Source organism: Echinops telfairi, unplaced genomic scaffold (assembly GCF_000313985.2).
Source record: "Echinops telfairi isolate 266 unplaced genomic scaffold, ASM31398v2 ScPeMD7_443;HRSCAF=831, whole genome shotgun sequence".
Lineage (NCBI taxonomy): Eukaryota > Metazoa > Chordata > Mammalia > Afrosoricida > Tenrecidae > Echinops > Echinops telfairi.
In genome coordinates, this window is record NW_022104341.1 from 85280330 (window position 1) to 85294099 (window position 13770).

At 53.7% G+C, this 13770-nt stretch overlaps 2 protein-coding genes across 7 annotated transcripts in view; one reads left to right on the forward strand and one right to left on the reverse strand.

Annotated features, from left to right (window-relative positions):
• CUNH1orf210 (chromosome unknown C1orf210 homolog) overlaps positions 1–2173 on the forward strand; it is a 3955-nt gene extending 1782 nt beyond the window's left edge. For all 6 annotated transcript variants that reach the window (XM_004699507.2, XM_045292061.1, XM_045292060.1 and 3 more), the window contains exons 3-4: positions 1468–1585; positions 1689–2173. In XM_004699507.2, the coding sequence (XP_004699564.1) occupies positions 1567–1585; positions 1689–2014 (345 nt within the window). In that variant the 5' untranslated portion in view covers positions 1468–1566 and the 3' untranslated portion in view covers positions 2015–2173. The remainder of the gene's footprint in view (positions 1–1467; positions 1586–1688) is intronic.
• A 9095-nt stretch (positions 2174–11268) lies between these two features.
• TMEM125 (transmembrane protein 125) lies at positions 11269–13641 on the reverse strand. Its single transcript, XM_004699508.2, has 3 exons — positions 13264–13641; positions 12448–12606; positions 11269–12229 (listed from the first exon to the last, which is right to left on the reverse strand). The coding sequence occupies exon 3, from the start codon at positions 12102–12104 to the stop codon at positions 11442–11444; it is 663 nt and encodes a 220-aa protein (XP_004699565.1). The 5' UTR covers positions 12105–12229; positions 12448–12606; positions 13264–13641; the 3' UTR covers positions 11269–11441.
• Positions 13642–13770: the final 129 nt, after the last annotated feature.

Consider the following 13770-nt stretch of genomic DNA (forward strand, 5'->3'; position numbering starts at 1 on the left):
CCTGTGGAGAAGAAGAAGAGTTTGACCCTGAGGGTCAGGTGAAGGGCGGTAAGATGTTGGGGTTAGCTCTGAGCCGGGCATCGAGGGATCTTGGAGGCTTTTTATGAAGGGGAATGATGAAGCCCAGACCAGATTGTATCTCTCTGGGGAATGGAGCAGAAGTGGACAGACAAGTTAGCTGATTTCCAACATCAAAGTAAAATAAAGGTCGTGAAGTGGGCTAGGGCATTGGCCACAAGGTAGGGAGGAGGGGCATATGTATTCCAGAGGTATTTAGGTTGGTGAGGTTTAATAAACGGTAGTGAGAGAGTCAGAGGGGTATTAGAGAACATGGAAGAGCCCACATGAAAAGTATTAGTGCTAAAGGACTGAAGAATATGGTGGGGGAGGGGATAAAGAGGAGCTGATATCAAGGAGTTCAAGAAGAAAGAAAATGTTCTGAAACTGATTGGGGTAGCGATTGTACAATACCGCTGGATGGGACTGAACTGTGGACCTTAGGTTATCTGAAAGAGCTCCCAATAAAATGGAAACAAAAATGTCGGAGCATCCCCTAACCCAGGTGCTTCTCTCCTAGCCTGGATGTGCCCTGGGGTGGGGGGCAGATCGCCTCCTGCACTGATTGCTCCTCCCTCCTCCCCCAGGCACCTCCCTAACCCGGCTGCTCTAGGCACTTCCTGGTACTTCTGGGATCTCCCATCTCCTCTCCGGTGTTCCTCCTCAGACACTCCTTTGGTTCCGGAGCTACTCCTGGCACCTTTAAGACCCTCCTGAATTCCAGTATTCTTGCTCAAGGACTGCCGGCCCCAAGCTGGGGTGACTCCCATCCAGAGACATGTCCGATTCACTTGATTCTCAGCTAAATAGTTCCTGGCTACGGCCTCCCTTGGGGTCAGAGTGTGGCCCCTTTGGGCAGGGATGAGTGGGCAATGGCTGTGACAGAGAGTGAAGGTCGAGGTGGGGTGGCTGTATCTGTATTGTCCTCTATGTGTAGTTTCCACACTGCCTACTCAGCTCCAGGCAACTGGGGTCTCCCACCGCTGGGGGCCAGGACCTGCCTCTGCCCTATCTTCCATCTTCAGCCTACTAGATAGTGTTGAAGACTGGCCTCTGGCATCAGAGACCTGGGTTCAAATCCTGGCACTCCTGTTGAGCGAGCTCATCTTTCCAAGTCTTACCTATAAAGTGGAGATAATGTTTACACCCAACACAACAGAGTTTTATGAGCATTTTTGACCTGTGTGTGTGTGTATTGGGGGGTGGGGGTGGGACGGGGTGGGGTTGAGCTTCATGCAATCCCTGGAACTGGCTCCTGCGTCATTCCCTTGTAAACAATTGACTTTTGTGAGCAGCGGGTTAGGGCCCAGCTGCCTGGTGTCCAGAGTTTGTCCAAAGGGGCTTTGAGTGTGACCTGGACTGTGTGTCCTAGGTTCCCTGATGGCACTTAGGTATCTGTGCTTTTTCCAGGACTCCGTGCCCTGGAGCTGCCTGTCATCTGAGGTCCCCTTGGAGCCAGGACTGTGTCTGGCAGAGGCCAGGGCTCATCGTGAGTTTCCAAGCCTCTCCATGAATGAGACAAACCAAAGCAAGTGCCAGTGGGAGGGGGGGCACGGGGGGAGGGCCTGGCCTCCCACCTCTTGGTGTCCCCAGGGAGGACTCCACCAATGATCGAGTCTTTTCCCCGGCAGCCACGCTGGGGCCCCTGGAGCTCCTTACAGCGTCCGCTGCGTCGTCGCCTGAACCAGGCCCCGGGGCCCAGGGCTGGCCAGTGCTGCTCGGGGTTGTGCTGGGCGCCGTGGCCCTCTCCCTCCTCATCGCACTTGCTGCCAAATGCCACCTCTGCCGCCAATACCGGGCCAGCTACCGGCACCGCCCGCTGCCAGAGACAGGAAAGAGGAACTGCCCAGAGGTGGGTGAAGATGAGGAGGATGACGGCTTCATCGAGGATAATTACATTCAGCCTGGGGCTAGTGGGCTGGGACCGGAAGGTAGCAGGGGGCCCTTCTCCCTCTGAGCCTTGACCTCTGTACCCCTCACCCCTTGTCTGACAGCTGTAGGATGGTAGGTACTACATTGGAGCTGGAACCTCGGGTCCGAGGTGGCCAGGGTTTAGGGAAAAGGACAATCTGCCCTTTCCCCACCACTGTCCAACCCATCCATCCTTCACAGTGGCCACAAAGTGCCAGTGACCCTTCCTGCTCAATTAGGCTCTCTGATGTTCGCAGGATGAAGCCCAACACGGGCTGGGATATGGAAATGAAATGAGGCCTCTTGTGGTCAGGCCTCTGCCAGCCTCTCCCACCTTCTTTCTTGTTTTTCTTACTTCGGGTGGCCTAACTCGGTCTCTGCCACTCCCGCACCCACGGGCTGCTTTGCCACGCGCTGCTCCTCTGCCTAGACAGCCCTTCCCCCCTCGGACAGGTCCTGTGTCAGTGAGTGAAAATCCCTGGCTGGTCCATCCCATTCCAGCTGGCTGCCTCCTTGCCAGCAAGTCGAATGCACCCAGATGGTAACAGTCAGCAGTTAAAAACGAGTGCCAGGTTCTGTACGGAAAAGTTTTTCTCGCCAATAAAGTAGGCAATCGAAATAGTAATCAGGCATTACACACACAAGAACGAATAAATTTATTTTCATTTCGATCAAAAAAAAAAAGTCATTTTTTCTGAACCAAACTGCTCTGCAGGCCTCAGAGCTGGGGGGCTGGACGCCACGCATAGCCCTGCCTCCAGGACGCCTCCAGGAGCCCCGCCCACTCAGGACCCCAGGCTGCGTGTTATATCCATCTTGATCACAAGTTACGCTTCTCTGTGCCTGGCCTCCCTGCTACACTGAGCTCTCGGAGGCCAGGGCTGCGTCTGACTCGGTGTCTGCAGGTTCTCACACGAAGTTGATGCTGGGTAAATATTTGTTGAACTCCCGTGGCTTGAGGAGTGGATCCCTGAAAGGGGAGCAAATGGAGTGGTGTGTGGAAGGCTTTACCACAAATCCCTGATGAGGAGAAGGAGACAGAGAAGAGGGTCCTTGCAATTCTGGGGGCAGGGGCAAGGGAAGCAGTGTTCGGATGAGAAAAACATGAGTCAAGATTCTTTTGATGGCAGGCGCTAGAAAGGAATTTTGGGGGAGAATTCTGGCTCTTGACTAGAATCAACAGGAAAAGCTGACTTGGAAGAGCAGGAAACAGGTGGTCCCAGGAGCCTGAGGTCAGGTCTTGCGCCTCCAGCACTCTGCTGTTTATGGGATTTAATGAGACTTGCTCTTACCAGCACTCTCCACTTTGTTCTTAGTTGCAAATACTCAAGAGTAAAGGATCTGATTAGCACAATTTGGCTCAAATATCTGCTACTGGTGCAATCAGTCGTGACTGGGGACAGGGTCCCGTAGCACAGATATGGTTTTTGTGCAAACACGTTATTTCTTCCAACTGATTCCTGGAGAGGAGGAAGTTTGGTGAGCCAGGTGGCGCCCCCTCCACGTGTCTACCTGGTTGAAGTGTTAGCCTTTGAGGACAGAGCTTGGAAAGAAGGAAAGTGGAACAAAAACCATCATTGTGTGACCACCTACCCCACATAAATGCTGAAGACGAATGTGTACATAAGTAAGTGTGGTGAAGAAGGCTGATGGTGCCCGGCTATCGAGACCTCTAGCGTCTGGGGACTTAAAGGCTTGAAAGTAAACAAGCGGCCAACTAGCCCAGAAGCAACAAAGCCCACATGGAAGCAGCACACCAACATGTGTGATCATGAAGGGCCAAAGGAACCAGGCTTCAAACACCAAAGGCGGGGAGAAAAATCATATCCTCGTCAATGAGGGTGGTGCGTGATGGGGACCCAATGCCCATCTCTAGACAACTGGACATACCTTGCAGAGGGGTAGTGGGGAGATGAGTCACTTAGGGTTCAGTATAACAATAATGAAACCCATAACCTTCCTCTAGTTCTTAAACGCTTCCTCCCCCCAACTACCAGAACCCCAATTCTGCCTTGCAGACCTGTCTAGACCAGATGATGCACAGTGGTACAGATGGGAATTGGAAACGCAGGGAATCTAGGACAGATGAACCACTCAGGACCAGGGGTGACAGTGGCGATACCAGGAGGGAAGGGGGGTGTAGAAAGGGGGAATTGATCACAGGGAGCTACATATAACCTCCTCTCTGGGGGATGGACAACAGAGGGGTAGGTGAAGGGAGACGCCGGGCAGTGTAATATAAGATATAATAATAATTTATAAATTATCAAGGGTGCATGGGGGAGGGGGGAGAAGAAGGGAGGGGGAGGGGGAAAAAGGAAAATGAGCTGATTTCGGGAACCCAAGAGGGAAGTGAATTTTGGGAATGATGAGGGCAAGCAATGTATAGATGTGCTTTATACAATTGATCTATGTATTGTGATGAATTTTATGAGCCCCAATAAATTGATTAAAAAAAAAAAAAAGAAGGAAAGTGAAAGGATGGGTGAGGGAGTGAGTCCCTTGAGAAAGAGACAGGAGGCTGAGAAGGGCTGGCAGGCCGGGCCCAAAGGGTGCCCATGAAAAGTCCCAAGGCTGAAGAGTGGGCCGGGCAAGTTAGGACCGTGGATGCCAAGGCAGAGAACACATGCTTCATCCTGAAGGAAATTGAGGCTCCTCGGTGGACATTTTTCTTTTGGGGGCGGGGATGGTGGTGTGCAATAGGATGGTGTGACCCTGCTGGCTGATCTGCAAATATGGACTGGATGAGGGGAAGGCTGGGGTCCAGTTTCCAGGATATAGGTGGTAACAGCTGACTAGGGCCTGATGAAGGGAGCACGGATTCCAGCGCTGTGTAGGAGACAGGGCAGGCAGTGGTGGCTCAGTGAAATCCTCACCATCCATGTGCAGCCTGGGAGACCTGGCTTGGATACCCAACTAATGTATCTCAGGTACAGACACCACTCATCTGTTTGGGAAGCTTGTTGCGATGATAATGAACACGTTTCAGTGGATCTTCCAGATGAAGGTAGACCGTACTCAACATTTGATACACATGCAGGAAATATTGAAGTTGTCAAGGATTTAATTTTACATCGGTACCCATGGAAGTAGTCAAGACATCGAGTGACATACTGCATTGGGCAAATCTGCTGCAAGTAAGAGGTTTAAAATCCTAAAAATCGATGATGCCACTTTGAAGACTAAGATCTGCCTTAGCTAAGCGATAATATTTTAATATTTTAATTAACTCACATAGATGCAAAAGCTGGACAATAAAACTATAGAACGGATGCCTTTGAAGTATGGTATTGGTGAAAAATATTGACTATTCTATGGATTCCTAAAAGAATGGACAAATGTGTCTCGGAAGAAATGCAGCCAGAATTCCTCTTAGGTGAGAGGATGGTGAGACTTAGCTTTCCATATTTCGAACATGTTAACAAGAAGGACCAGTCCCTAGAGAAGGATACCATGCATAATAAAGGACAGGGTCACCCTCAGAAGGAGAAGACCTGTGTTAGTCCGGGTAGACTAGAGAATCAAATTCATAGAGACACTCATATGTGTATAAGAAAGAGATTTATATACAAGAGGAATTGAACATTGAGAAAACATCCCAACCCAGTCCAGTCCAATGCCATAAGTCTGATATTAGCCCATATGTCCAATACCAATCTATAAAGTCCTCTTCAGACTCACGAAACACATGCAATGAAGCAAAATGCAGGATGATCACAAGCCAGTGGGTAGAAAGTCTTTGGGTCCAGTGGCATTGTAAGTATCTCAGTGCAACTCACTTCTGTGAGACAGCTAGTACACTGGCAGTCCTTCAAGTCCTGAGGGCAACCGGATAGCCCTCCATAGAGCAATTCAGGCTATCCAGCCACAGGCAGCAAACGGCAAGGCAGGTCACCAACAGCCAGATGACAGGGTCTGACAGTCCCCACCTCAAGAGATGTACATTCCAGCAGCGTGGCAAAGCAGGTCTTGAAGGAACCTCAAGTTACAGCATCACAGCCCACAGGTAGTGTAGCTTGCAAATGGAGGCACAGAGCAAGCAAGGCAGCCGCACACTGGTCCAATGATGAAAATGCAAGAGAGAGGCGAGACTTGCTGAGCCATTTATCTCTCCGCCCTTCAACTAATCTCACGTGTTCATTGGCCACGTTGTACAACAAACCTACCTATCACAAGACCCTCCACAGCATGGATGGACTCGGGGTCAAACATAGCCTCGATCGTGAGGCACACAGGATGGGGCAGTGTTGTTCTGCTGTACACAGGGTGTCTATGGGTTGAAACGGACTTAATGGCACTTAATGAACAATGACACAAGAGCTTGGCGATCAACTTTGGAGAAACCAGCCAATGAAAACCTCCTGGACCCCAGCTGTCCGATGCCTAGGGGATCATAGCGTGACACAGGGCAGGGTAGCATTTTACTCCATTGTGCATGGGGTCACTCTGACTTGTGGGCTGCCTCGATGGCAGCCAACAGCAACAGCAGGACTTGCTGACTGCTTGGACATGGGGGAGAAGGAAGGAGTTAGTGAGGATGCCCTGGTCTGGTTCGGGTGTGTGTGGGGGAAATTGAGGGGCATCGGACTTTTGGGGAGTGGGAATTTCATGTTGAGTGTGGAACAAGTCGGCGTTGATGCCCAAGGATAGCTAGATTCAAAGGAGAGAACTCCAGCCTGCAGACATGGTTTGGGAATGAGCAGCAATGTGGACTTAGGATTGGGTGACTCACCAGGGAAAGTAGCAGAATGAGAGAAAGCCCTGAGGACTGAATAGGAAACGCTGACATTGAAGGGGCTGTCAGCAGCGGGGAAGGGGCACGGGAGGTTGGGAAGAACCAGCCAGAGTGCAGGGGAGTCCGGTTCTGCTCCATAGCCCGCCTCTTCTCCTTGGCAGCTGCCGCCACTTTCTCTGTCCTTGGAACTCCCAGGACCTGACTGTGAAGGACACACCAGCTTCCCAGCCGACTGGCCCTGTTGCTCCCCAAGACGAGGAAGGGCACGTCCCCTGTCCTGGTGTGGAGGCCACAGATGGGCGCTCACCCAAACCACAAGCATGCCGGGCAGCAAAGGGAGTTGAGAACAAAGGCTGCCTGAATTCAAATCCCAGCTCTGCCACTTTAGAGCTTTGTGACCTTGGGCAACTGATTTACCCCTTCAGTGCCTTAACACCTGGTTGGTAAAATGGGGTAGTAGCTGGTTTTGCACATGACTTGGACTTGAATGAGAATCTCTGATCTAATAGACCGTAATAAGAACTGGAACCTTGGTGGCCTAGTGGGTTACACAGTAGGCTACTACCTGCAAGGTCAGCAGTTTGAAATTGCTCCGGTAAAGATTTACAGCCTTGGACACTCACAGGGGGCAGTTCTGCTCTGTCCTATAGGGTCACTCTGAGTTAGATGGGAGTGAGTTTTGAGTGAATAACAAGAACATTTTACAGATGGAGAAGTTGAGGCTCACGTAAGTGCCGTTTTTGGGGCTTGCTCCGGCACTGGCCTCGAAGTAATGGCCAGGCAGACGCAGAGAGGGAAGCTCTTGATGGTTGGACTTGCTCCCTCCCGGCCTCCACTCCCACCCTGCCAGTGAGTTGGGATAGATACATTTCTGGGTGTAGGCGCTTGGGTGTAGGACAGCGGGCTGCGAGGGAAGAGCTTCACAGACCCAGGGGAAGGGTCACAAAGCAGCCTCTGTGTGTCCTGGGGGCCTAGTGGTTACGCCTGGGTTGCTAACTGCAAGGTCCACAGTTCGAAACCATCCAGTTGCTCTGAGGGTGAAAGAGGAAGCTTTCTACTCCTGTAAAGAGTTACAGTCTCAGGAACTCCCACAGCCAGGGCTACGCTGGTGGTTATGAGTCGGCCGCAACTCGCTGGCAGTGAGTTTGGTTTGAGTTTGATCCTTGCACGGGAAGTTGAGTACCAGGGGCTGGTACTGTGGGAGCCTGATGTCTAGAGGGGGGTGTGATGGGCGGTGACTAAGATCCACCTGCCCTGCACTAGGTTTGTCCGTTTCTGGAATATACTCTTGCCAAGTAGCCAAGGGATATGGTTGAGTACCTAGGGGATCCACAGTTAAGCCTGAGAAGCATATGGCAAGCCTGCCTCCCTCCACAACTGAAGTATAACCCTACAGCAGCCTCAGGTCCAGAGGACTCCATTTGCTCTCATCCACCCCTCTCGTCTTCGCCTGATGTCAATTTAGAGGTCAGAGTCTATTATGTCAGATTCTCTCTTGCCAGTATCCTCAACGCCTGCCGCGTTGTTCCACTGCTGTGGCACCCTCCTGGTGATGCACCTCCTTCAGCCAGCACGCTGGCTTCTTGGTGCTGCGAGAAGAACTGGACCTGCCCCAGGGCATGCCTGATTCCTAGGCTCACGGTGGTTCTCAAAAGTTTTAGCAAACTGGCTGGGGGTGGGGTGGTGGTGGGGAGTGTTCAGATCCTTCTCCCATTCTCCTAGCAGCCCTTTAAAGCCACCTCTACCTTTCAGAAGGAGCCCTGCTAGCATAGTGGGTTATCCACTGGGTTGCTTACCACAACGCCAGCAGTTCAAACCCACTAGCCACTCCTTGGAGAAAAATGATGCTTTCTGCCCCCACAAAGATTTATAGTTCTCAGCTCCCCCTTGTCTCATTTGGTGGATGTGAGTTGAAATCAGCTCTATGATAGACAACTTTCAGGGAGATCGCCTTCAAGCCGTTAACCTACAAGAATATAGTAAGCAACCATGCACTTGCAAGGAGCACCTTAAAATTGGCATTACGGGGGAGGGGGGGGGCTTGATTGTGGGAATGAATCTTAATTATGAGAATGTGACTGGGACGCATCTCTAAATCACAAGTGTGAAGGCCTCCCTCCACCCAGAACCCTGGCCTGCCAGGCCTACTAAATCTGAGAATAAAGAACTGTCTGCATGCACTCTCTTCCCGGTTCTCCATTTCCTACAGTGTGAGAGCAGGGACTCTCTCGGCCACTTCTCCTTCCTTCTTGCTGGGGCTTCACTGGGATGCTGCCTGCCTCAAGGGGTGGCCCCAGGTGAACCACCTGACCCTCGTTGCTGCCAGCACCCTGCATTTCCCCACGGACCTTGGACCCAGGCAACTCTGAACCCACCAGCCTGTGAGCTTCCTCCTTCCCTGTTCACCTTTCGGCATCACCGGCATGTGGGCTACGTAAGTCTGAAGAGGGATTTATGAGCTAGCATTGGACTTAAGCATTTGAGTTGGACGAGGCTGGGCTGTCTTCATGATATAGGATATTACTTCTTGATACAAAGCTCTTTCGTAAACACAGGTGGGTGTGGCTGGGTTTGTTTCTCTAGCCAGCCTGGCCCAACACGGTGAGCTTCTCCTTGCTCCTTGCACACACACCAATCCAACACCTCCATCAGGGAATCCAAGACAGCACCGACTATGCATCAGACCCATCATGGGGTCTCGGGGTACATTGATGAGTAAGGCCCAGACCCTGTCAGGGATATTTATCACCTGGTTCAGTAGATGGGCACATGGAAGGGATACCACGCTAGTTTATGGGTGGAAGGCTCCCCAGCAAACTAGACTTCGAAGGTCACGAAAACAATCCAATGTAAAGGCTGGGAGAGGCAAGAGGACATGAGAAGTTCAGGGTGCCTGGCTCAGGGTATCTGTAGGGAGAAAGACCAACTCGTGTCTTGACTATACCCTGTAGGAAGTGAGAAACCACAAAAGGATCTTCAGGTAGACTTGCCTTTTAGAAGACTTGCTGGTGGAAGTGTGTGTCTGTTGGGGAAGAGGGAGGCATGGGCAGGGCCTAGATTTCAGAGAGAAAAGTAAGGAGGCTGTTTGACAACCTAGTTAGACACAGGGAACCCTGTCTAGGGAGTGGGCATCAAGGGATGGATTTCCTGAGGGAAATGAGCAGGAGTTGGTCGTTCAATTATTGGATACACGGTGAGGAGATAAAGCGGTGCAGACTGGATGTGAGGTTGTTGGTCTGGGTGCTTGGGTGAGTGTCTGTACTTCCAGAAAAAGAGCTATTTTAAGAGAGGGGAGGGGTTAAAGTTTGAATGTGCGGCGTATAAATGCCTATGGAACTCCCAGGAGAAATGCTTGATTGTATTTGATTTGATTTGGATGTTCTCACACAGGCCCTATGCTCTTCTGTCTGTCTGCTCCAGGGACCTTTAAGGCACATTAAGCCCTTTGTTTGCAATGCCTGTGCACCATCCATCACCTCAGGCATCTTCTTCAGGAGACTCCCTTGATCTTGTTAGCCGAAAGCAATTTTCTCTCATCAGAGCCTCGGCTTTATGTTGAATAGCTCCTGGGAGCTCTCGCATTTCCTGCCTCTCCTGGTGTCTTCCCTGAGTTTTAGGTCACCTGGACCTTGTGAGGCAGGAAATGATCAAACAGTAGTCAACATGGGAGTGCTGCTTCCAGTGGGATGGTCCCTCAGCCACCCAGGAAGTGCCCCTGCCCTTCCAGTCCAAGCAGGAAGTGACTCTTACAGCCCCAGGGAATTTCAAACACCCCTCCCATGCCCATGGTACCAGAACTGGGCCAGCTGGTACAACCACCACACAGATCCAGGTTGGTTTGGTTTCAAAAGGGGGTGGGGGGTAGGAAGCTGCAGTCTCCCAGCCTCCCTCAGGCGAATCAGCCCAAAGGACCCAGCCGAAGGGAGACGGTCTTCAGAGAAGCCAGCTGGCGAGTAGATGCAACGGACTCAGTCCCCTACCCAGAATGCTCTTCCCCTCTGGCCCTGACACCCACTTCCTGCCTCCTGGATTGCCCACAGGTGGGCATCCCTCACCCCATCTTCCCTGCAGCTCCTTATTGCCTATGAAAAAAACCCCACAGAATGGCCGGAGGACACCTTTAAGATACTTTTTATGAGCCTAAGTCAGGAGAAGAGTTAACTGAGAGGGGTGGTAATGGCAGTGGCGCTCACACCGACAGCCCCCATTTTTTATTGCACATCTGTTTTCACTGACGATCTCATCCCACGTTCACTACGGATCCCAAGACCAAAGCGCAGAGCATAAGGCATGTGCCCAATGCCCTCTAGCTGGTCAGTGGCCTAGGGACGGTCATTTTCCAGAGCTACCTTCCTCAGTAAAGGGCTGCATCTCTGCGGGGACAGCAGTCTCTGTGGACGTGGGCGAGAACAGGCAGGCTTCAACATAAGCACCAAGGGTGCTCATGGCTCCCAGACTTTCTCTGTCTAGAGCCCTGGCTCAGACAGGGAGGCAGACCCTTCGCCACCCAATAGACACAGGAGCCCAGCTCCAAGGAGACACACACTCACTTCTCCTGGTGTGGCTGTGTGGAGGCACATTTTCTTTAATCACACGCACACGGCCACAGGCCTGACGCCGATACCTTCACATAGGCTCATTGTCTCCCTCCCTCCCCCCGCTCTCATTCACTCCTCTCCCAACTCTCCAAGGACCCTCGGGTGAGGCCCTTGGGAAGGACGGCTCTGGCTTGACTTGATCAGATGAGGCTGGCGATGCTAGACGTAGTCTCGAGACGCCGGCCAGCGGACAGTCGTCCTGAGATGCTGAAGATGCTGCCGCTGCTCTCTCCATGGCCACTCTGGGTGGAAGGGGCTGCCGCTCGGATGGGAGGGCAGTGTCCACTCAGGCCCACCTGGTACAGCAGCAAGCCCAGCAGGAGGAGCGAGCCCGAGGCAGCCAGTGCCACGCCCACGGACAGCATGGTGGCCAGGGGTTGGGTGGGGGTAGGGGCGGCGGCCAGGCCGGCCAGTGTCAGTCCAGTGACCAGCAACACCAGGCCGCTGAGGAGCACCACCAGGGCGTCGGCACCGCCGCCGCTGCGCAGCAGGGCCACGTGGTGGGGCTGGCGCACACAGTTCATGTCCTGCACGGCCGAGCTCATCAGCTGCTTCACCAGCACCAGCAGGGCCAGCAGGCAGAGCACCGTGCCCGAGGCGAGCCGCCACTCGCCCGAGCGGCTGCTGGTCGAGGAGAACAGCGCCACGCCGCCGGCGCCGCAGCCTGCCACAAGGACCACGGCCACGGCGAAGCACAGTGCTGAGCGCCGCGGCTGCTGGGACCACCAGAGCTCCACCTGCTCCGCCAGGACGTCCGAGGGTAGCCCCCGGCCCACTGGGGCTGAAGCCCCTCTTTCAGGCATGGCTGGGGCTGGCAGGGACCAGGGCAGAGGGGCAGCGGCAGAGGCTAGAGGTTGGGGCGCACAGTCTGGTGGCTAGAAGTCCCAAGTACTGCTTCTTTCGCCGTCCAAGCTGTGGTCACCATGACCTGCAGGAGGGAGCCCAGGTGCTGTCACTCAAACCCGCCTGTCCCTCAGGTTCCCTCCTGGGACCCTTGGGAAACCTCCCCCCCCATGCCTCTAATGATCCTCCCTGGGTAAGCTCTCCCTCCAGTACTGTCTCCCCAATGACCCCCTTGCCCCAGAACACACCCTATTCTCCCCACACCCAGGGAAGACCCTCCACCTGCCACCCCCAGCCCCAGACCTCTCTAGCTCTGGCTTCCTCCGATGCCTGTTCCATCCCGACTGGCCCAGGGAGCCGGTGTCACGGTGGACAGTGGACAACGCGATGATGGGAGGAACAGCGAGAGATAAAGCCTCATTCAGGATCAGACTCACATGGCCTCCGCTGTCACCGCTGGCCCTGGGGGCGGGGTGAGGAGGGGGGGGAAAGATGTGGGAGGGACATGAGTTGCTGCTTTAACTCTTCCGGAGCCAGCAGCCTGATGTTGGAGTCTTCCCTCTTGGGGCTGGCCCTCTCCTTCTTCTCTGCAGCTCAGGATCTGACCCCTGGCTCCTGGCCTCCCCTAACATGCCATCCCACGCTCCCAAGCACAACCACCGCTAGAGGAGCCGACAGGTCTCCAGTCACCTGGCTCGCTCTCTCCTGAGCTTCAGACCCATACGGGCGGTGCCCACCCTGATGTGCCTCGGGCATCTCTGAAGCAACGAGTGTCAACCCCCAGCCTCCATCTGCTGCAGACTTGCCCCTCTTCCAACATGCCTCACCCCACACTGGCCTCACCGCCCTCTTAGTCACTCCAGCTGGGGGCAGACACAACCCCTGTCCACCTGGAATATTCCTCCTTTCCTTCCCTGCCTCCTCCCAGCCTCCCTCCATTTCCTCACCCGCCCTCCTGTCCCCCCCCCCACTCTTCCTCACCCTTATGCCACCCCGCCCCACCATTTCCCAAAGGGCAAAGGAGGCTCTAGATTTGACCCATCGCTCCAGGCGGAACTTGGGTGCGGGACGTAGCAAGGTTACTCATTAACAGGACGTCTGGGGACCGTGAGTACTCACTCCAGCCGAGCAGAGCAGCAGGGCCCTGCCCTCAGTGAGCCCCCCGAGGCAGGCAGAAGCTGTAGGTCCCCCCTGGAGTTGGAGCTGGGATGTGGTGTGGGAGCCCAGAGGAGGGGCTCAGGGGAGGGTCAAGGAAGCTGGGTTGGTTTTACCTCTGGAGTCTGTCTCCTTATCTGGGAAAAAAACAAAAAAAACGAGGACAATTGCATTTGTCTTGAGGGGTGGGGCTGGGTCAGTTGCCGTTTTCCTTTCAGAATTCCCCAAGGGGCCTGGAGCCGGCGGCTAGACCTATCTCTACACATGCTAACCGGAAGCAACAATAACAAACCATGGGGTCCCTCCCTCCAGTTCAGGCTAGTCCTGCGTTAGAAGTAGGACCAGACAATAGCTCTGGCCGAATACAGGTTCCACCCCAGATGAAACAGCCGACCTCCATGGCCAAGCTGCCCCCGGGGGATGTGGGGAGGGGCTCCCAGGCAGTCCCAGCATGCCCCGGGCTGGAGCGCT